This window comes from Condylostylus longicornis, unplaced genomic scaffold (assembly GCF_029603195.1).
Source record: "Condylostylus longicornis isolate FDR11 unplaced genomic scaffold, ASM2960319v2 ptg000011l, whole genome shotgun sequence".
NCBI classification, from domain to species: domain Eukaryota; kingdom Metazoa; phylum Arthropoda; class Insecta; order Diptera; family Dolichopodidae; genus Condylostylus; species Condylostylus longicornis.
Genome location: NW_026577980.1, coordinates 2,234,039 through 2,258,723, shown reverse-complemented (window position 1 = coordinate 2,258,723; position 24,685 = coordinate 2,234,039). Strand labels below are relative to the sequence as shown.

At 23.1% G+C, this 24,685-nt stretch overlaps 1 protein-coding gene across 3 annotated transcripts in view; it reads left to right on the top strand.

The window, feature by feature from the left end:
- Positions 1-22,404, top strand: part of LOC129619220 (beta-3 adrenergic receptor) — a 136,819-nt gene extending 114,415 nt beyond the window's left edge. For 2 of the 3 annotated variants that reach the window (XM_055534363.1, XM_055534362.1), the window contains 5 exons: positions 3,533-3,605; positions 3,705-3,985; positions 6,966-7,097; positions 9,920-10,045; positions 20,614-22,404. In XM_055534363.1, the coding sequence (XP_055390338.1) occupies positions 3,533-3,605; positions 3,705-3,985; positions 6,966-7,097; positions 9,920-10,045; positions 20,614-21,546 (1,545 nt within the window). In that variant the 3' untranslated portion in view covers positions 21,547-22,404. The remainder of the gene's footprint in view (positions 1-3,532; positions 3,606-3,704; positions 3,986-6,965; positions 7,098-9,919; positions 10,046-20,613) is intronic. The other variant, XM_055534364.1, reaches the window with a different exon arrangement.
- Positions 22,405-24,685: the final 2,281 nt, after the last annotated feature.

The window sequence follows — 24,685 nt, the reverse complement described above, 5'->3', positions numbered from 1 at the left end:
TATGAGATTTCAATATCGATTGTATGAGATATGAGGGAATGTGGCATCTTACAAACAAAAAATTTAAGTATATAGGCAGTTAGTTATAAACGAAAAACTTATTTAAGTTTTTCTGCTACTGTTTCTTATCAAATAAATATTAAGAGAAAATGCCGTTCCTCTCTTTTGCTCAAATGTTATGAAATGCAAATGGCAACACTGCCCTTGATTAATCGAATCACTTAGATCCAACTCACATCCAACGACAAATTAAATCGTAAAGGTTATAGCAAATCCGAAGTAAAGTTGATTGACTTTAGGGCAAGGCTGCCTTCACAAATGGAAAATAGAAATTCTTCCATATGAATCATACGTAAATCAAACAGTTAATACCCGGAATTTATATTAACTTGAACGCAACGATCGCAGACCGAAAAAAAGTAAATTTGTTCAATATTTCCAGTAATTTCATTTAAAATAAGCAAAATTTATTAAATTTTACTTTTTGACCGTAACAGTTAGTTTGGTTTGAAGTGGACGGATGTAGAAACACACACATACCTGAAAGTCCTGACTGACAAAATAATTTGTATGCTATGTTCGCACTTGTATACATTTAAAATTTTTTTAAAAATGAAATCAGTAACAAAGAAAATGAAGAAACAAGCAAATGAAATGAAATTTTTTTGCTTCACCTAAATCTTTTCGCTTGCAATTCTGTAATATTTGGTCAAATTGACGCCTCAATGAACTTTCTAAAAAAAAAAGAAGTTTTTTCTCATTCTCTCGTATTATTTTTTTTTTTTGTTTTGTACAAAATATTTTTTGCGGTTCTTAATGAATAAAAATTAGAATAACTCTGGTGAATTTTTTCAATGACAAAAATTCTTTGGTTTTAAATGATTTAACATTTGAACTGAATGCAATATCGAAGCTTAAAAATTCTAAATTTAAATTAGAATCATGGAAGGCAATTTTGGGGTCAAAAGATTTTTTAGTGCTTTTCTTCTTGTTTTTGTAAATATTTACAATTACTTTTTCAATTTCGAAAATTTTGATTGATATTTAAGATCGCTTTCACAATTTTTAGCTGAAATACAGTAGAGGTACGCGTTATGTTAGAAAAATCAACGGTACATGCGTATGTATATTGAAGAGTCGCATGAAAAAGAAAATGGCATGAGATCAGCATAACCAACGTGAATTCTTTAGGAAAGTAGGAAAATCTAAAATGACTCTTCAAATTTTAATTTTAAAGCAATTCAAATTTAATTTTTGACTCAAACCTCAAACAACAACTACTAAATGCGTTAAGTTGTCATCTGTCAAAAAAAAATTTAATTTACATATTATCGGAAAATATGTATGTGCGCGTATGTTTAAAATTTAATACAAAAGGATGACTTTAATTAAAAATTTTGATAAATTTTCTCCTCTTAATTATTTAACAGTTTGTTTTATTTTTTTCACTTAAAGCCTTTTAATTAAATTTAATTAAAAGACTTCTTTAAAAATTTTGCACCCGTGTATACCGACAAGTATGATATGCATAATATAATAGAACAAAAGAATTTTATAAACAAGGTTAAGTTTTTCGAAGTAATTTTTTTGTTTAAAATCATTTTTATGTGAAATGAAAAAAAAAATTAATCTTTTGATGATTTCGAGGACAAGGATGTTTTCAAAATTTTCATGGATTTTTAAAAAATAAAATTTAAACTTTAAAAAAAATTAAATTTCTAATATTATTTCTCAATTTTGAAAAATTTAATTCTAACCGGTTGATGTTCTTTAAAAATTTAAAGTTTTTTTATTCAACTTCAAAAAGAATGAAGGATTAAATGGCAACACTTAAGTCAGTAGTATCTTTAATTATAAGGCAATATCCCGCATAAACCGCCACCATATGGCGATTTAGATATGTTAATATACGATATGATTAGGAACCTTGTGACATGTCGTTCTTTAATGACATGAATTAAAAGATGACATTTTGACATTTTGTGTTTTAATGCCTTCTCTACAGGGGAGCAGACTTTTCTTCACTTTATTTTTCGATAAAATGGTAATACTCGAATTTTACTCTATCTCGGAAAATGCTTTCAAATCAACCCCATCACCAATTTTCTGTCCATCAATGAAAACATCTTACAATGAAAGTTCTTTTTACAGGTTCAAAAATCAAATCAAGCTTCAATTCGGGCACACATTTAATTGCAGGCATACTTTCAATCATACCTTCATAACAAAAAAGAAACATTTCAAATCATTTTTAATAAAATGTCACAATTTTATCAGGAACTAAAACGAAATCCTGTTTCTAAAAACCTATAAGCTGCTGCATTGTTTAAATAATCAATCAAAATCAATTTACTATAAATATTTTTAATGGCTTTACCATTATTCAATAACACTTTAACATCTAATTGAAACTATCATATTATTTTGCTATTGAAAATGCATAAAGATTGATGAGTTTTTAATTTTCTAAACTACATTTTTAGAATTAATGCAAAAAAAAACAATAGATTTTTCCCCCCCTTTTACTAAAATCCTCAATAACATTTTATTTGTTGTAATATTGAATTTTCCACAATGAAAAATTTCAATTGAGTGAACATAAAATTTTTATGCATATAAAAAATATAAAATGTGTGCATTTTGCATCATCAATTTTTTGTAAAAGCAAAAGAGCAAAAAAAGTTAGAGGAAACCATCTATAACACTTTACAGCTAATTTGACTTCAATTTAAAAATCTCATCGGAATTTTTGATTTTTAGTGGTGGGGGAAAATTTTTTTTTTTGTATTTTTCGCAAATTACCACCCTAATATTGTTAACATGACCTTCGTTAAATTTTTTTTTATATTGAATACTTTCCATTAACACGCCTCTAAGGAATTTTGTAAATTAATGAAAATTATGTTGATTAGAAATTGATTAAAATTTTTTAAATGCAATGTGTTGCAATGTCAAAAATATTTTAATTTCAATTAATTTTCATTTAAAAAAATTAACATTAAATTTTTTTTTTTTTTCAAGGGAAAACAAAATTTTCAATTAAAATTATTTTCGCTGGGACATGATAAAATTCACAGCTTATTATTAAAAATTTAATTATTAAATATCATAAATGCTGTTTTGGTAAATCTTATTTAACATATGACAGAAGTGTCAATTTTTCTTTTAAAAGGTTAACAGCAAATTGCTAATTAAAAAAAATAATTTAAATTAATAGGATGAAAATGATTAAAGCAAATTAGCGCCATCTAGTAGTAGGTGGCCGTTTTCAATGTTTGAATTGTCATTCATGAAATTTACCTTCTCATTTTGACATGAAAGGGCATATTAGAGGAGTGTAATAAACTCAAAAGTTGCTCATTAGGCATGTTTAGAGGCCTACTTCATTGGAACTCAATACTATAAGAAAAAAACCTAAATTTTTAAAGAGTACTCGTATCTTGAATCTTTTTCCAAATTAACTTTAATTTCCAAATTAAAACTATATTTTTTTGGAATAATATTTTTAAAAATTTTTATTATTTTATTTCAGGGATGTGTTGCAATATTAAGTTTAACATGGGTTATTAGTTTAACAGTTTTTGGTTGTTTAGTATTACCAAAAGGTAAGAATTACGAAATATTGTTTGTTTTTTGCTATAATAAAAAAATTAATAATATTCAGAGTTCAATTAAATCTTTAATTCATTCATTTTTTCCCACAGGATATTATTTTAATAATACAGGCCTAATGGCATGTGAACCATTTTATTATAAGCCGTCATATAGAATATTGGCTACATGTGCACTATATTTTCCAACAACAATGGTATTAATGTACTGTTATGGTTCTAGTTTTCATATGAGTCGTTTTAGACTCAACGATTTACCACCATCAGCACATCCAATACATCAATTTCATCAATCATTACAATCAACACCAGTTGGTAGTTTACCATCAACAATACCAGTTTTAATAGCAACAGCAAATACAATAACAAAAAAGGTATTTAAATTTAATAAAAAAATTTTTTTTTTATAATTTTATAATTAATACTTACATTATATGGTAATATTCACATGCCTAATTACCTAAGTTACTAATGCTCTCCATGTTTTCAGCTAAAAAATGCTCGTAATTTACATGCTAAGTAGAAATTTTAGAGAATAAATAATTGAATTTCAAGTAAAAACATAAAATAGAATTTTTCAAACTTCAATTTCAAAACTTACTTGTTTCAAAAATCAAAACTTAACCTCAAATGAGTTAAGTTGACTGAAGACGTTAAGTAGAATTTTATGAATTGTGATTTTCTTTTGATTCTCTCACAAGGTATACTTATCTAAGCATACTTTATTTATTATTATATGTTCGAGGTCTTTGAAGATAAAATTTTAAGTTCTTCATAATATTTGCATAAAATAATCTCATATTTGGAACACTAACATCAACTTGAAAAAAATTTTTATAATCTGAACTACATTTTTTTCATAAGAAATATAAAAAAGTGGAATTTGAAGCAATAAATTTCTTCCAATCCTTTATAGCATAATTTTCTCATAATTTTTAAAATTTTATTTTCTTACAATTGTCTTCTTTACCCTACTATTATTCTTCACTATTATCCATTGTAAAAACTTTTTTCTTTAGAATCGTATTTCATCTGTGGATTCGAATCCTTGGTTTTTTTCTATATTAACTTTATTGGAATTGTTCGTTACCTACATATATTAATTTTTTTTTCTTTTCTTTTTTAATTTTAGCTTATTTCCTATTATAACTATTGAAAATGAACTTTTATGAACTGGAACTTTAATGTGTCCATTGGTTTTAAATGTAAACGGCTCGCTGTAACGGAGACTGTCAAGTCATTAGAAAAATGTGAAGAATTCATTTCAAGATTTCAAATGAACATGAATGAGGAACAAGTTTAAGTGTCCACACAATTTTAGCCATACTTTTCCGATAATGAGAAAATTAGTTTTAGGACACATTAAATAGTTAGTCAAATTTAACCAAAAAACTAAAAGAGATATGAAATTATCGAAGAAGAAGAATTTGATGTTTGTGATACATTTTAAGTTTTGCCAGAATTTTCCGTTGCTCGCCAGTGAAGCAGTTGATTAAATCTAGTTCTTAAGCCACAGGTAGCCTACAGAGGGCTAAAATGTGAAAGTTAATTTAAGTACTTTAAAATGAAATGAGCCAATATTATACTAGCTTGTTTTTAAAAGTTCATTCTTTTTCAATTTTTAGCACATATTTTAAAGAATTTAAATTTTCATCCCTATTTTTCTTTTTTGCTCCCATCTTATTATGTGCAATATGCTAGAAGCAATCGATTTTAATAGTACATTTGTATAACATTCAAGTTAAAATATAGTTTCCTTCTTCATACATTCTTCATCATCATAATGAAGACAACATAATGATCCTGATGAAGATAATAAATGTGGAATAAATGATTCCTATATGGATAAAATTTTAAAGAAATAGGAAAATAAAAAAAAGGGAATTATTTTTTAAAATTTAACCCGAATCAATTCAAAAATATTTTCAAGTCCGCATAAGGATTACATTTAAAACTTAAAAGTTTCTAAGACCTTAAGGTTATTGTTATCCCTTAAGTTCTTTTGTTAGTTCTTCGACAAAAAAAAATAAAACAGAAAAAAGAAAACTGAGTAAAACTTTAAAATTCACTTGAAAACTTTTAGATTTTAAATTTTACCTGGGGATTTTTTTTTAACTTTTAAAATGGAATAGAGAAAGTTTATTTGATGGAAATTGCTTTTGCTTAGTTCGAATAGAAAACAATAACATATGAGTAGATTAAAAAAAGAAATCAAACTTATACGAATAGAACCGAAAATTCAAATAGAAATTCATTTGAAAAGTAAATTTAAACTTCAACAATATTTATTTAATTGATTTTAAGAGTTTAGTTATTAATTTTCAATTGCAATAATAATTTCTAAGCAGTTCTATGATTTTCATTTGATTTGTTTTACTTCTCTTAATAAAACTTAAAAGTAATAAAATCGATTCTATGTTTTCAACAATAATTGTTAAAAAATTTTGTGGCTGCACTGCCAATTGTCAGATTTATTTTCAAAAATGAAAAAAAAAAGTATTTAATTAAGCAATTTTGGCAATTGCATAGGATGTGAAGAAACTGTTCCTGCTCTTCTATGGATGATAGTTCAATTTTGTTGTTACTTCTTATATTCTGTAAAATTGTCTTGTATTCCGCATGTACATAAGATAATAATGCACATTGCCATCTCCTTTTTCTCATGGGAGAGTTTAAAGAAGTGTTCACACGGTGTATTCCAGCTTGTGCATGGGATTGTAAAATCGATAGTAGAAGACATTCCTCCATCGATTACCTATGCACCACAGAAAAAATTGGAAATTAGTTTTAACAAAACGCTCATATGTAAAACATCAATCGCATTGATATTGTAATGCCCATACACAATCTACAAATAGATCATTTTAAGAGTAACCCAACATTATAAAAAAATAAACAAATTTCTTATACCATACAATATTACCATAGTGGTCTTATTATTTAAACATTTATACTACACGGTAATCGTACAACTTTTTCTAAATCCTTCTAAATTGTGTATTCAGTTTAATTTTAAAATCTTATGAGAAGAATACTAAAACCGGATAGAAAAAAAAATCTAATTTTATTTTCTCCTCTTTCTCTAAAATTACTATATTTTATTGTTTTTCCATTATGTACTCATGTATGGACCATAGTAGCTGCTAGCTAAACAAACAAAACAAAATAGTAAAGTTTAATTGTGATCGCCTGCAATATGAGCTTTGGAAAATATTACTTGTTTTTTTTTTTTACATTTTCTCTTCATTTAGAATTTTTATACTAATTTTTATGGTTTTTTTTTTTTTTTTAGTTTTTTCCTGTTAAAAGTAAAATGTATTTAATGAATTTCATTTTTTAAATATTCTCTTTCAGGTGGTTCCTATACAGGAAAGAACATCAAATGGGTCAACGTCCCGATCCATGGCAGCGATATCACTAGGATTTATTGTTATGGTTACACCTTGGACAATACAGGAAATAGTAACCGCTTGTACTAATTCTAAGGTATATTTTTTTATACAAATATTCGCAATATAATATTAGTTTTTCTTATCAATTATAAGATATTAGAATAATTTCCACAATATCATCTTACATAGCTTTGATATGTCTAAGAAGTAATTCGTTTAGGAGTCATCTCGTAATTCCATGTCTGTGTAAACAATAATGCAAATATAGTTTGATTAATTGAAATGTAGTGTGACTGCAGCTTTAACACTTGATTTTTAACACACTGTAGCTGTAGGTTAATTGCCCGTTATTGCAATATACGGTATGAATTTTCTCTGTTAATTGAGTCACAAATTGCCTGAAAAATATCTAAATTTAATAAAATTTTGACAAAGTTAGTGAATTGTACAACATAAAGCAAACGTAGTCATCGATTGGATGAAGCTAATTTTTTTCAATAATTTTTATTTAACTTTCTTCCCAGCGTCAAATTGAATTTATTACAAAATATTTTGAGAAAGTCGCTCTGCGACACCATATTCCATATTTATCTTAACACGTTTTCATACGTTTCAATTTTTTAATCCATTATACTGCAGTTAACAAAGGAATGTTTTCCACAAACAATCGTTTTACACCAAAATTTTGTATAAATACATTCTCTTTTTAAATAAAATATATAAATATGCACTTATTTACTTTCTCATACTGACTACTCATTCTTACAATTTTTTCTCCGGAACGATTGTTGATGACTAATAATCACCTTGTATTACACATCACTGTCGTAATCAGCATTAACTAACATTCAATATAATATAAAAAACATTAGATACTATACACTTAACACACATTATTTTATAAAAGTGTAGTGTGTATAACTGTATATATAGTTATAGTGAAACTATACTAAATTTATACCAATCTGGTATTTTATAGAGATTATCTATGGTGAAAATTTTAACTGCACAAGATTTACAACCATTTTTCTCTTATCGTTTTTCTTTTTTATTTTTTTTGTTTTGTTAAAAATGTCGGAAAAAGGAAGCGTTTTTCTATTACCCGATAATATGATACAAAAACATTATACGAGTAATATATTTAAAGAAAATATAATATGAAAGAATGTTCTTATAGTATGAGCCCCATGCAAGTATACCTAGTAGAACGCCATAATATATTTATATATGAAAAAAGAGAGCAAAGAAATATATGTAAGTGTGTCTGTGTACACATTTTTATTAAAATATATAGGAGAAACGTGAGTAAAGTGTGTATATAGCATTAAAACTCAAAATGTCAAGGAAAAGATCAAAACAAGGAGCATTAACAATTTAACTTGTTTTATGTAACTTTAGACTACATTTATTTTTCAAATAATATTCTTTATACATTAAGGTTAAAAAATAAATATATTAAAGAGCTACGACAATAATTCTGATTCCATTTGGGCAACTATAGGATATTAAGTTTTAGGAATATACTTTCCATAATTTTTACAGAATTGTGTTTTTTTTTATCTGTGCAAATGCTATGCTATATTAAAAAACCAAACTTAAAACCCAAGTCAAAAGTCATTTTAAAACCACTTAATTAGGTTTCCAAACTATTATCCGTACAAAGCTAAATTCTCGAAAAAAGTTCCGCATATTACTTTTTAGAATTCGTGTGAAGTTAATTTGAAATTCAAATGATTGTCCGATATTAAGAAGAAAACGCGAAATTTAAATAATTTTTGCGTGTTTGTGAATATTCGACAATTTGCAACAAAATCTTTTAAAAAAGTAGCAAATTGTACTAACGTACCCGAAATTCCGAACGGTTTCTAACGTTACCACAAAACCAAATACATAATGTTACAAATTCATAATGTTCATCCAAAAAATCCTTATTGAACTTTCATATTGTACATACACACCTGAATTCATAGTCTATTTAAAGACGAATATATGTGTACATTATTATGCACAATATTACACACGTGCAGAATGTATTATACACTTTCCTATACATAGATACGGATATATGTGTACCTTGCATTGTACCTGTGTAAACTTTAGAATTATCTTGTCAAATGGAATTTTTTAGAATTTAATATAAGAGAAATTTACCAATTCTTTGTGGTAAATTTCTATTAAAAGCCCCAGACTTGTAAAACGTGTGAAAATTTAATATTTTCTTTTTGTTTTTCCTGCTTTTACTTTTTTTCTCATTACGTTAAAATTTTACTTGTTGTTGTCATTTATTTTATTTGCCGCTGCTAATATACGAACAGAAATCTAACCAAAAAATTATGATGAATAAAAGTCATTTTTCTTAACTAAACTATATAAGAATTGTGTAAAATGTAGAAAAAAAAATTTGTCACATAATTTTATTTTTAGAGAAAATTATTAAAATTTTATAAAATAAATAAAAATATTAAATTTCTTCTAACAATTTTAAATTTAAGAACGTGATTTTTGCAAGAGAATTTTTATATTAGAAAGAATTAATTTAATATTTTTAATCATATTTAGGGTTGCTGTACAGAATTAATTTTTTAATAATAAATTTGTAAAAATATTTAATCTTTTTAAAAATTAATTCGTTGAATTTATTTATTTTGCATAATGTGTAAGTTTCTCTATTTAATTAATAAACGTAGTCTAACGCTCCGACGGAACGGTTTTTGTTTCGTCCTGTAATTTTGTTTATAAATTAATTAAGTATCATAGAACTTTTAACTAAAAATCTTTTGTATATTGTCCATGAAATTCAAAACAATGATCGTACTCTCAAGAAAATAGACTCAATAACTATAAAATAACTTTAATTTTAATTTTATTTTTCTATTAAACTAATATTAATTTTTTTTTTTAATTTTTATATTGCAGCTTCCTCCCTTCTTAGATTTTCTTGTAACATGGACTGCATTAAGCAATAGTTTTTGGAATCCATTTTTATATTGGCTGTTAAATGCACAATTTAGGAGACTTAGTAGACATTTATGTTCCAATAGGGTAAGTAAAATATTAAGGTCCGTACACTATTTTATGAAAATTTATTAGGGATTTTAAAAAATTACTGAATATTTTATTTTAACAAATTCCTAATGAGAATTTTATGGTACCAACTTTATTTCTTGTTCACATTTCAGCAAAATTTTTAAAATCACAATTATAAAATGCAATAATTTTTTTATTTTTCTTTGAAAGTTTTTTAATTTTTTATTAATATTACGATTAACAAAATTTACAAACTATTATAATAAAAAAAAAACATTTTATTTATTAACTTTTATTTATTAAATTTGCATTTTCCTTTTCTAAATACATTTGTTCGAATTGTATTAAAACAAATAATGTTGTTAACATTGTTGATATAACTGGCAACACTACCCTCTTATTTAATGAATACATTCCAAATATTGTAAATTTAGGTTTCATCAAAATAACTTGTAATGTAAAAATTTCAATCTGTTCTAGAAAAATAATCAATATAGAAAAAATAACATGTAAATAAATTAATTAATTTTAATTATTTATTAATTTAATTTTATTATTGAAATGTGTGAAAATAAAAATATGTAATAATTATATTTGGTATTTAAATGACGATTACAATCATTTTAAATTTTAATTTATACGTTTCAGAAATTTTACTATTAATTTAAGTTTAATATTAATTAATTGTTATGTGGTATACTTTACTTTAAGCAAATCAAAGCAGTGTTAAAATTCGTTTATCAATATTTTAAATTTACAGGGATAGCAAATTAAAAAAAATTAAATAATCAGGAATTAAAATTTATTTTTATAGAAGAAAACCTGCAAGTTTAATTAGAAGTACAGAAGTAGATAGGTTAAACAATCAACTCCAACTTCATTATGAATATTATGCAAAATAATACGGTTCCGACCTTCAATGCTCTCAAGACGACTTAAAAACCCGAAGTAGTCATTCAACAGTTTTGACATATATAAAATATATTTTCTTATATAAAATTAAACTATTCTCGAAAGTGAGATAACTATGTTATAAAACCTTTATTATTTTAACCCATTTTAGATCACTAGAACCTATCACGAAGTGAGCGTAGTAAGCATTTAAAAACTATTAAAATCCGAATGGGTATAAATAATTTGAAAGTAGAACATATTTTACTTCTCAGTGTAAAGAGGCGTAACCGCATTCGGGACTGGCGAAAAAAAGTAACCCAAAATACGAAAAAAAAAACATTATAAATTTGCTGGCGAGATCTATTAGTCTGTTTGGTAACTTTTTTCCGCAGAACATTATCCTGTATCGACACAATTGTAGATCAAGATTGGCTTTTAACATTTCATGTGCCTGTCGTATTTTTCGGAAGATCCTTTTTCCGAATATTGTTGTTTAAGGAAACAGTCACATCAAATCCATATTAGCAATATAAACCAATTATTTGACAAAATAAGCTAAATTTGACTGGTGATCGTACGTGCCAAATTAATAGCAAGATTTGAATTAGTCCGGTGATAATATATAGGGGGTTAATAATTATAGCAGCAATCTAGGCCACTATTATCAGCCTACCAAGTTTTGCTGTCTTAACCAAAAAAAAAAAAATAATACAACATTGATAAACACTTACATTTTTCTCAAATATTTTATAATGCGACAATATCGAACACTTTCTTATTTTTCGAAATAAAAATAAACAATAAAAATTCATTAAATTTAAATATAATTTTTTTCCACTTTCAATAAGACTATTTGAGGCTAAATAAGATTGCATTAATTCAATTATTAAAACTGCATTGAATCCAAATATTCGTAACAATGTTAAATATGAGTACAATTTATAAAAAATTTTATATGATAACAATAAAATTGATATTGTCGTCACTAAACATAATAAAGTTGTTAATAAATTTTGTAATTGATATAAAGAATTAATTTTTTTCGATTTTTTTTGTATTTTTAAAGAAAATTTTTGTAATTTTTCAAAATTATTATTTAGTTTTTCATATTTTTTATTAAAATCAATTTCATTTTTTAAATTAATACTTTCTCGTTCAATATTTTCGAATTTCATAAAAATTTGTAAAATTTTTTTATTAATAATTTCAAAAAAATACCATAGATTTAACATTAAAAAATAATATAGAAATAATGAATTACAAATTAGAAATTGAGCAAAAATTCCAAAAAATGTATTTATAATATGTTTAAAATTTTTATTTCGAAATAATTTACCAAAAAAATATGGTAAAATAAATGTTTTTACAGATAATATCAAAAATATTAATAACATTTGCAAAATATATTTTTGACTTAATTTACGATTATTAATATTAAATGAAAATAATTTTATTAAACTTAAATTATTTTTTATAATTAAAATAAATTTATTATAATTAATTGCTTGTAATATAAAATTTGTTAAAATACCAATTATTCTTAAATTAACCATTATTCGACGACAAATTATTAATGTTTGACTTCTTATTATTATTATCATATTGTCACGTGGTGAATAAATATTATCAAATAACCATAAAATAATTAATATTATATGAATGATTGTACTATAAAATATTAAGATTTTTGAAGTAATTAATTTATTATTTGTTATTTTTTGATTAATTATTGTTACAATGAAATTAACACCAAGTAATTTTGTAAAATAAAGCCCACATAAAATTAAGCAATTCATTATATAAGCCTCTTTTATATTTTTAAAATTTAATAATTTCATTTTAATTTGTTTCTTCTTCAATATATATTTTCTATCAATATAAATTCAAAATTTTATAACTAGAACAAATTATAAAAAGTAAATTTTTATAACATTTTATTGCATGTAGTTCTCTCGGTAACAAGAAATTATTTTCAACAAATTTACAATTTTCTATTTCTTTTCTTAATAAAAATTCAAATCAATATTAGATTTTTGAATATATGTACGGATATATGTGTGATAAAATATGTTATAAATTACTTTTTATTCCAAAATTTTTATTGTTTGTAATATTTTATAAAAAATTTTAAGAAATTAAATTGGGTTGGACCTAAAAGCATATATGCAATTACTACTAATCACATTTTGATTAAATATTCATGAATGTATTTTATACGTATAATGTATATACATAAATAATCAAAATTTTCTGAACTATGAAATTCTTATTTACATTTTCCTTAATAAACTATATTTAATTTTCTATTTAAAATAATGGAAAAAAAAAGAATATTATTCATTAAAATCGGTGCAACCGACTTTCACCTGAAATTCAATTTATTTTCTTTAATTTGTAGCGTTTTTACAATATTCGATAAGGAAATTGCTTTTAAATAATTATTGCCTAAAATTTTGCCTTATTGGCTGCAAAATAAAACTTGATATGTTAAGCAAAATCTATTTGGCACAACGTTATTGTTGAAGGTGTCAATTGTTAATAAATCTTAAATAAACAAATATCTGCGTAATGTTAAATCTGTTGATCATGTTGAAATCTGATTTTAATTTTCCATATTGGAAAGGGAAAGGTCAATAATTCTCGATATAATAGCATAGTTAAAATTAAATACATACTTTAAGTTTTCAAATAAAAATTTAGTTTACAATGGCTTTACAATTTAAAAAATAAAATTTTTAAAAAAATTATATAAATTTAAACTTACATTTCTTTGGAAACTATGAAAAATTTTATCAATTCTCTCATAGTTTCTTAATTCTAATGGTAAAAAATATAAATCAATTATTGTTCTATGTATTTGTATTGAACTATCAAATGACATATTTGCACCAAAATACGAATGTAAAACTTCACATATTAAAATTATATTAAATAAAATTAAATTGATTTTTGTAAAAAATGAATTTGAATATGGACAAAATTTATACATAAAAAATAATGTTATAAGAGTTGAAATCATACATACAATTAAACTTGTAAAAATTTGTAATTGATATAAAAAATTAATAAATTTTATTGTTTTAAAAATTTTTAAATGAAATTTACGTAATTTTTCAATAAATTTATAAATTTTTATATATTTTTTTAATAATATAATTTTCTTATAATTATTTATTATATTAATTTTATTTAAATTAATTAAAATTTTAATTATAAATTTTAATTTACAATTTATTATTTGAAAAAAATACCATTGATTCATTGTTAAATAAAAAAATGTATATAATGAATTTGCAATTAAAAATTGTGTTATAAAACCAATAAATGAATTTAAATAATGTCGCCAATTATAATTTAATAAAATATCATTTATAAAAAATCCAGTTGTTATAATTTTAATTATAAAAATAATACAACTTATAAAAAAATTAATTAAATATTTTTGTGATAAAATATGATTATCTAAATTATATGAAATAATAATTAAATTTTGAAAATATGTTTTATAAATTTTTTTAAATTTACGACAATATATAAAATGTATTAAAAAATTCGATATTAAACCAATTAATCTTAAATTAATACCTAATTCACGACCGAAATTTAAAAATTTATTATTAAAATTTATTGATAAATTATCATGACGATTATAAATTAAATTTAATATACATAAAATTGTTATTATAAAATGTATTAAAATATTATAAAATTTTGCAAATTTTGATATATCAAATGACATTATCCTATAGTTAATAATTTTGAAATAATTTATTCCAATAATTTTTGTAAAATAAAATTCACTTAATACAATTAAATGCATTAAATATGCTTCAATAGGAATTTTTTTAGTTTTTGAATGCATTATCAATTTAATTTTAATGTAATATTAATATTTTTTTTTTTATATTTAGAATTTGAAACCCCTCTTCACATATACAATTTAATTTATAAAACAAAATCAGTATATAAATTCTTAAATTTATGAAAGCATTCACTTATTATTTTCGTGTTATGTTTGATTTTTTAAATGTATATATGCGGTTTTTAATACTATTAAAATTGATTACCCCTTTCAAACTGTTTTATGCTTTATTAAATAGCTATTTTCTTTATTAAATTTATGTTGAGTTCTTAAAATGATATATAAGAGGGTGTTAATAAAAAATAATTTTATTTATTCTACAATTATTATTTTCTTTTTATAATTTTTCTTCTATTCAAACATATACATTAATATTAAAAGCATTTTTTACAATATTCTACTTTGAATATGAAAATTTATTTATTATTTTTATGTTTTGTGTAAACAGTTTTTTAAAAAGCATAAGGTTTAAGATATAGGAAATTGCTATCTACTGTGTATAGTGCAGTACAACTAATGGCATGATTTTAGTTTTAACTAAAATCATGCCATTAGTTTTAGAACTGCCTTTTATAGAATGTTCTAATTTATAAGTTTTCTAAAGTTGAGATCTATTTATTAACAAGAAAAATGTAATAGAAATTCCTATTAATAATTGAACCTTTAATAATCTAAACAAAAAACAATAAATCGTTGTAATATTTATTTTTAACAGCGGCCTTACTATGTAATTCGATTTTCGTATTCCGAAAAATGATAAGGTAGCATCAACCTACTTGTATGGTACTACTTTTCCATTTCTGCAGTTCTTTTTTATTGAGAACTTATGATAAAGACTGTAATACCCAGTACACTTTATTTAATTGAATAAAAACTACAAATTACTAATGGATAAATAAAACTATTTTTACTTACCTTCTTTTGGAATTTTTTAAAATTTATATATTGATTTAATTCCTCAGCCGGTGGAACTTTTAAATAATTTACATTCATTATTACAAATTGTGTTCGATTTGTTACTTCAATTACAGTATTTGAACCAAAATAAGAAAATAAAACTTCACTTATTGATAATACATTAAATGTTATTAAAGCAAATAATGTAAAATATGAATATTGAACTAAACTAAGTTTATATAATAAAAATAATGTTATAATTGTTGATATTCCACATACAATAATACTTATTAAATTTTGAAATTGATAAAATGAATTTACTTTTTTCGTTATTTTATATACTTTTATATATCGTTTTTGTAATATATCAAAAAAATTATTAATTTTTAAATAATTTTTTAATATTAAATATTTTTTATAATTGTTTATTATATATTTTTCATTTAAATTTATTAAATTTAAATAAAATTTATATATTTTTAAAAATCTATTATGAATTTCTTCAAAAAAATACCAACAATTCATTGTTAAACAATAAAATGTACATAATGAGCTTGCAATTAAAAATTGTGTTAAAAAACCTAATATTGCATTTAATTTATGCCACCAATTTTTATTAATAAGTAAATTTTGTAAACATATTGGTCCAATAATTAATTTAAATATAAATATAAATACATTTATTAATATTTTAATAATATAAATTTGAATTAATTTTCTATTATTTAATTTATATGAAAATTTAATTAAATTTTCAAAATTATTTATTAATAATAACATTAATTCACGATAATAAATTGTATGTTTAATAAAATTTGATATAATACCAATTACTCTTAATGTTATTGAAAATTTTCGACCAAATATTAAAAATTGATTTGATATCAATTTTGTTAAATTACCATCATCATGTATTAAATTTATTATCCAAAGAATAATAATTAATAAATGAATTGTAATACTATAGGTTAATGCAAATTTTGATATCATAAATTTCATATTTTTATAATCAATTAATTTAACATAATTTGTTCCAGCTAATTTTGTAAAATAAAATCCAAATAATGTTATAAAATGCAGAAAATTTACATTGAAATTTCCTTGCTTTTGTTGATGTTTTTTCAACATTTTCTCAATAATTATTTTTAATAATTTTAATGGAATGTAATTTTTAAAAAAAATTAATGTGATTTATTAAACTACTATTATTAAAATGACGACTACATAATTAAAATCTGATTATTTTTGAAGAGTTGAATGAATATTTTTCGTATCATAAAGACGCATACGAGCGTGCGTTACGAATCAAATTGTGTTAAGAATATTGTAATTGTGTTCCACAAATATTTTACTAAAGTTTCGTTTATCAAATAATATGTTTCAATATTTTTAGCTTTCTTAAATTCAATTAAATTAATTAATAAAATAAATTTCCAAAAAAAATTTCTTGTATATTAAAATTATAATTGTACGTTGTAAACAACAAAAATACTTAAAATATTGAATAAAATTAAATATTTTAACATACTAAAATTATAGGCTTGAAATATAGATTGTATAAGATTAAAATAAGAAATATTTTAAAAGATTTGTTTTCAAAATTCAACTCAACAATAGCCAACAATTGTTAGTGGTGTGACCCTAATTTGTTTGTTTGCACAGAAGAATACTTTAAATTTACTGAGGAACTTTTTATAATATTCAAGTACTCTTCACGTTATTTGCAGTAATTTGAATACAACAATTTCAATAAAATTTAAATAAAATTTCTTGTTAAAATTTTAATTTCTTTTATAATTCTCACCTCAAAATTCTCACTTATCCTTATATTTGTAAATTGTTCCCACAAATTGTGACAAATTCTAAATGAAACTAAACTATTTTCTATCCTTACAATTTTTTTCATATACTTTTCTTATTAAACAATAAAAATTTTTGCATTCTTTTTTAAACGCAAAAACCAAATTCATCTATTGATTTTAATTTAACCTCATAAATTTATGCAAGGATAAAGCAAAAAACAGGAACTACATAATATTCATTATTATTTTTTTTTTTATTATCCTTTTCTTTCCTAAAACAAAAACAAAATAAAATTTCTTTTTAAACTGCATTTACATTTAAAATTATTCAAAAAAAAAAACAAAAATCCCTAGGAAAATAAACAAAACAACAAAATAACAGGAAACTTTATAACAGTAAATATGTATGTGTATGTGTGTGTGAATACATAGATAATATTTAAATAAACCCGAAATCACGTACTAATGTTTTTTATTTCTAAATAAATAAAATTTACTCTGCTATAAGACAAAAAAGAGAATTTAAATCCAAAACTCTGAATTTTCTTCATTAAAGTTTCTTATGTAATATTCAAGATACAATATAGAAAGAAATCGGTGCCAGATCTTATCATTGATTTTATACAAAGAAATTTGTTATAGCATTAAGATTGTTCAACATTGTTGTTAATACAAAAGAAGTTTAAAACTTATTTAAAGAAGTTTGGAAATTGAATATTCTTTAACCTTTTTTTTTTAAGTATAAGAACATCAAATAGGTATATTATTAGGAATTATAATTATTAAGAATATTTAAGAATTTTTTATGTTCTTCAAACAATTATTGTAATTTGCAGACATAGATGTAAGATTTGTATATAAATGTATAAAAATATTGAATGTAATTTCTGAAATTTAATCAAAACTTATTTCTATTGTAGTACATGTACAATTAATACAACCGTAGAAACAATATTTCTTGTTAGAAATAAAATAAATTCGGAACGCACCCATGCCTTATACAGGACAAATGGCGGTAAAGCACACGAGGAACAAAAGCCTCACAAATTCAGAAAAACGTAAAGGTCGAGTGAATCCTGTTGGAGACATATGCTTCCTTCTTATTGGGATTATAGATTTGTACAACAGTGTACAGCGGTAACGTATAAGGATTTATTGTGCCTTAACTCTAAGTGTGCGGCATGGCCCACAACAACACCCGCTCTGGTCCCATGATGTCTTGATGAACTCAATCATATTATGAGGCTCACAGAATTTGCAAATGTTCTCACTTTGTGAGAAGTACATTCCACTGCAAGTGAGAATTTTCATCTGATCTTGCCCAACCCGATAATTAATACTGTAAAATGACTTCATTCTTCTTACCCAAAGTAAATTCGGGAGTCACTCGACCAGACGTCGAGTATGTCGACCGCCAACGTGAAAAATTATTATACTTTTTGAAAATGATAATCTTGTACTGTGCCATTGAATATAAAATATTTAAAAAATCTAATTAAAATTTCTCATATACATCTTACATAATATTAAGGATAATTTTTTTTTTACACAGAAATAGTACCTTTATGTACTCGTAATATGAATTATTTTATTCTTCCACTAACATGCAATATTGTAATACAACAATTGACAATTAACATTACGATAATTAAACTTTTAATTGCATTTTCTTTTGTTATTTTACGCGATAATCACATATTGGACAGCCTCCCCCTCCCACATATAAAATACTAGAATTAATTTAAAGCAAAGTATTTTGTTGGTTGTACACTAAAACTATATTATTTAAGATCAAAATAAGTGATTAAAAACCATAAAAAATATAAACAACTACTCGAATAATGGTGTAATAAAAGTGAATTAAGAAATTATCTTAATTAAATTAATGTGCCCTTAAGCTTTCTAGATAAATATAATCGAAAAATAAAAAATATTAAATATGAAAACCAGGTCGAAATTCTCGTATTTTTTATTGTCGTTTCATTCATTACCATAGAAATATGAAAACAAATAATTAAAAGATTCGAGGAAACGTACCAGAACCGCGAAAACATTTAAAATATTTTTTTTTTTTTTAATGGAAATAATAATTACTCTTTAAGGATTATTTTTGTTTTCTTATTTTGTTTTTTAAAATCCAAACTAATGATCTAGTGATTTTTATTTAATTAAAAATAAATTTATTAAGGTGAACCACAAAGAATAATTCGAAAATGTTAAAAAGTAAACAAAGACAATTAAAAAGTTTACACCTCTTTCTTTGTTTTCTCCGACTTGAAATTTAATCACGTTTGCATCTTAATAGCTCTTAAGGTTCTCATTATTTTATAAAACAAATTTTGTCATTTTATCATTAATAAGAAATTGTAATTAAAATTGAGTTTTTATGTTAACTGCCTAATGTTTTAATCAGTTGGGATTATTCCCAACATTAATTTTCTAGCACATGTCCAAAAATAATATTAATTCAAAGAATGACAATGAAATTCTTAATTTCTTGTACATATAGAAATAAGAACTAGTTTAATATAACTTAATAATTCTTCGTTCTGCTAAAATTATAGTTTTCCTTAAATTTTTCTGATAAAGTTCCATATGAACAACATCATTCAAATGCTGCAATAAACACAGCGGTTGGTAAACTTACTTGTTAATTGACTTACAAATTTCCGCCTTTAAATCTTTAAACTGAAAAAAAATTCTCAATATCATAGAATTCTCAACCCCCTGCTGAATTATTTTTAACATATTTCAGAGAAAATATTCCTCTTTAATGAATGTACACACAAAAAATTCATTAAAGATGAATTTTTTTATTTTTGTCAAAAATTATTAAGAAAATTTTGAAAAATAAATTTTATCACAAAATATTCTACAAATTTTTTACATCACCACAACATATCTAGTGAAAAAGGAACTATTATCTAAACTAGTATAAAAATAAAAACCATAAAAAATTATCGCCGTTTCAACGTCCAAAAATCTTTTTGAATTTTCCGTATTTAAAAAAAAGAAAAAAAAATTTTTATTTATCATCCTTTAAAGAGGAAGCAACTAAAATCCTTTTTACTTATTCATTTTAATTTCCTTTTTTTTATTTTTCTTTTTTATTTTTCTTATCTTTACAGTTTTGTCCACATACCGAAAGTCCAGAACATAAATCACATTGTTGTAGTATAAGTGCTGATTGTGATGCTAGTTCATTACCGATACCACCAGGACCACCATCATCAAGACCACCACAAATAATTGGTATGGAAACATCATTATCAATTGGCCCACCATTATCATTACAACGTCATCATCATCAACATCATCAGCATCAAATTATAAGACCAGATATTGAAGGACTATCTGAAAAATATTGGGGTGAAATACTTGAGCGAACCGTAAGTTCAAATAGTTTACATGCACTACAAAAATCCTTTTCACAATCTACCCAGCATCTTAATCAACAGCAACATCATCATCAACATCATCAACATTATCAACATCATCCACATCATCAAATATATCAGCATCAACATCAATATCATCAACAGAATCATGAACAACAACAATTAGAACATCAACAACATTTATCATCACAGCAACATTTACAGCAACAACAGCATCATCAGCAACAACACCACCAGCAATCATTATCACAACCGTCATCATTAGATTTACAGCAGCAGCAGCATCATACAAATAAATTAACAAAAATGAATAGCGATTTAAATTTGACAATACATGAAAATGGTGATCATCATCGTAGTACAACACAAACAGCAATGACAGACGATGAAGATGACAATAATGAGATTATTAGTAAATTGCATCCTTCTACAAGAAAAATTAGTGCATCTATAGCAAATTTATCAACAACAACAACAACAGGAGGAACAACAAATGCAAATACATCTAGTACTGAACAAAAATTATGCGAACATATCTATCACGATGTTAATTGTGCTAAAACAAAAGCAGCAGCAGCAGCTGTTGCATCATCAAATCGTACCAGTAGTGGTGTTACATTTAATGGTTGCCATAATGAGAAGAAAAATTTACCAGATATATAGTACGCCGAGGATGTTATCTTAGGGAAACAGAAACAAAAACAAAAATTAAAAATGAAGAGTTTTTCAATTAAATAAAGGACAAACAATTTTTTTTTTTTTTTTGTATTTTTAATTTTTACTATTTAAATTTAAAGAAATTGTTAAACTTTTTGATTGATTTAAGCTATTAGATAACAAGTTATGTAGATTTATTATTTTAATATGAAGTAAGTTGGAATATTGAATTGCTTAAATTATCGCATGTTTATGTTACCAAAAGCAATTTATTTAAATTTACAGGGAACCAACCCGATTTAATTCGTTATGTGTCATAACATTAAGAATTTGTTAATAGTTTTACATAAACTTTACAACTGTTCTAATGTATTCAAGGGTCCAAAGCAATGGCTTCGACCAGATTAACTATTCGAAAGTTCTCTTAGTTTCTTAATAACCTCATATAGCTTCTTAATATTTACCAATCTATGTGAGTATTTCTCGCCTAATTCGGTTTTTCTTCCTCGCTGGAACAAACAACTCAAAACGATCAATTAAAGTTGTATTTCATTCCACATTAATGTTTGTGTATTCCGAATAGTCCGAATCTACTTCGACTTCCAGAATACCAAGATTACTTGATGACCCCCAAAATCACTAACCGAAATATTAAACGTGTCAAATACATATTAAAATATAAATTAATTAATTTAACATAATTTTTCACTTTAAATACACAGTGTTTTTAAACTTGTGTACACACATAAAATTTCAATTGTAAATATTCTGCTTTTAAAATACTTTTAATTAAATATTTATTTTTTTTTTTGAGAAAAAGAAAACATAAAAAACAAATTGTACAGGAAAAAAAATTTACAAATTATTTTTCAATCAACAAATATAAACAGAAACGAAATATTTTTTGTTTTTGTTGATATTCCAAAAATTGCACTCCCTTAATACATAGTGCATTTTCATAAATAATATGACAGTATTCATGCATATATGCATAATATTCCTATAATATACATTAAGGTAATTATTTACAATATTTTAAATATAAAAAACACACATACAAAAAAAAAAAACAAATAACAAAATAATTGGGAATAATAATTACAAAATAATGAAAATTAATTGAGAACATTTAAAAAAAAATCACAACAATAAAAAGAAAATAAAGAACGAAATTAAATCATGTAATAAAATTAAAGAATTTAAAAAAAACATAATAAGTTTACGTATAATAAGTATATGTGTTTATAAGGTGTAATAGATAATGTGAAATACCCGTTGAGTTCACTCTTTTGCATCTTAATCTATATTGCAGTTAAGAAAAGCATTAGAACTTTTAATTTTGTCAACAGCTGATGTCTACATTTGTAGTGTAACCGCTTCTTCGGTGACAAATATCACGTTATTAAATAATCTTTCACTAAAAACAAAAATTTCAATTATTTATTTTGGTTTTTTTTGCCTGCAAAATGTAAATTTTGAACAAGATAAACAATTTTTATTTAATGAGATTTAATTCTAGAAATATTCAAATTAAAAATAATTTATTGCTAAAACAGTTGTCAACCATTTGTATGCGGCAAATTTATATACGAAATTTGACATTCACTAAAATTTTTTTAACATGGTGTCCGTCAGATGCAATTATTGTTGTCGACAATCATTTGACATTATTGATTACACCTACAATATATTAATAATACTAGTAAATACAAAATACAATAAAGTATTAATCAAAATAAAACAAAACCATTTATATAACAAGTAAAGCAAATCAATCAATTTTCGTTCACTCATATATTATGAGTTTTAACAAAAAAAAACAAAGGCAAAAATACAAAACATTTATATAATATTTACATAATATGTACATATATATGTAACTATATAAAATAAAATTAAAAATCCAAAAAAAAAAAATATAAATAATTAAAATCCAAAATGTAAATAAATTAAAAAGATTTTTAAAGTAATAAGAAAACAAAAACACAAAATATAAATAAAATACAAAAAAAACAAGAAAGAAAAGATTAAATTACATTATAAAAATAAAAATTAAACATTTAGATAAAAATTTAATATATATAATAGCTAAATATTAATAATTATAAATAATAAATAATTTATTAAAATTTGTAATTAGTACATAATTGAATTTATATACATACATATTAAATACTTAAAAATATATTTATGAATAAAATTATCTAATTACTTATATACTCTAGGAAGATCAAAATCATTATTATAAATACATAAAAATTATAGGTTAACATTTAAAAAAAGAAAACATTTAAAAAAATAATCGCAAAACAAAACCCACAAAACCCACACAGCAAATTATTAAAAATGGCGGAATAATAAATTTGTAAACAAAATAAAAAATAAACAAATCACAAATCAAATTTTGTAAATTGAAAAAAAAAAAACAAAATTTAAATAATTTTTTTGTTTTTTTTTAGAAAATAAATAAGTATAATTAATTAAATTAAAAAAGAACTAGAAAATTAAATCAAATTATATATCAATTGATAATAAAACATTAGAACTAAATTTTATATAAAAAAAAAACCATAAATTAACACAAACTAAAATTATATTGTAAAAAACAAGGAGAAATTAAAAATAAAATAAAAATTGATATTGTAAAATTTTATTGAAATTGTAGGAATGGCAATTGATAATTTGGAAAGCAACAGATAAGAAAAGAGAATTTAATTTATTAAAATTAAAAATTAAAATTTTTTTTCTCTAAAAAAATATGTTCAATTAATTTATTATATAAACATTTTAATTTATTACATTTATTTTTATGCAATTTAATTAATTTATACGTTTACACATTTTCATCACCAAATTATTAATTTACTATAAGAAAATCATATAAAAAATATAAATTTGAAGCACATACATAATTTGTTGTTCAGAACAAAATTTTAATTTCAAATTCATAAAGTTTCAACATTTTATATTTTATTAATTGATTATTTAGGGCGTCTTTCAAAATGCAGATAATCTAACGTCAATATGACTAATTGTGTAATAAAATTTTGGTATAGTGCTGGTTGACACAATTTCGGCACAATTGCATTTTGGTAAATTAGTGATTCTAAATCTTGATATCAAGTACTTAATAACTATAATAAAT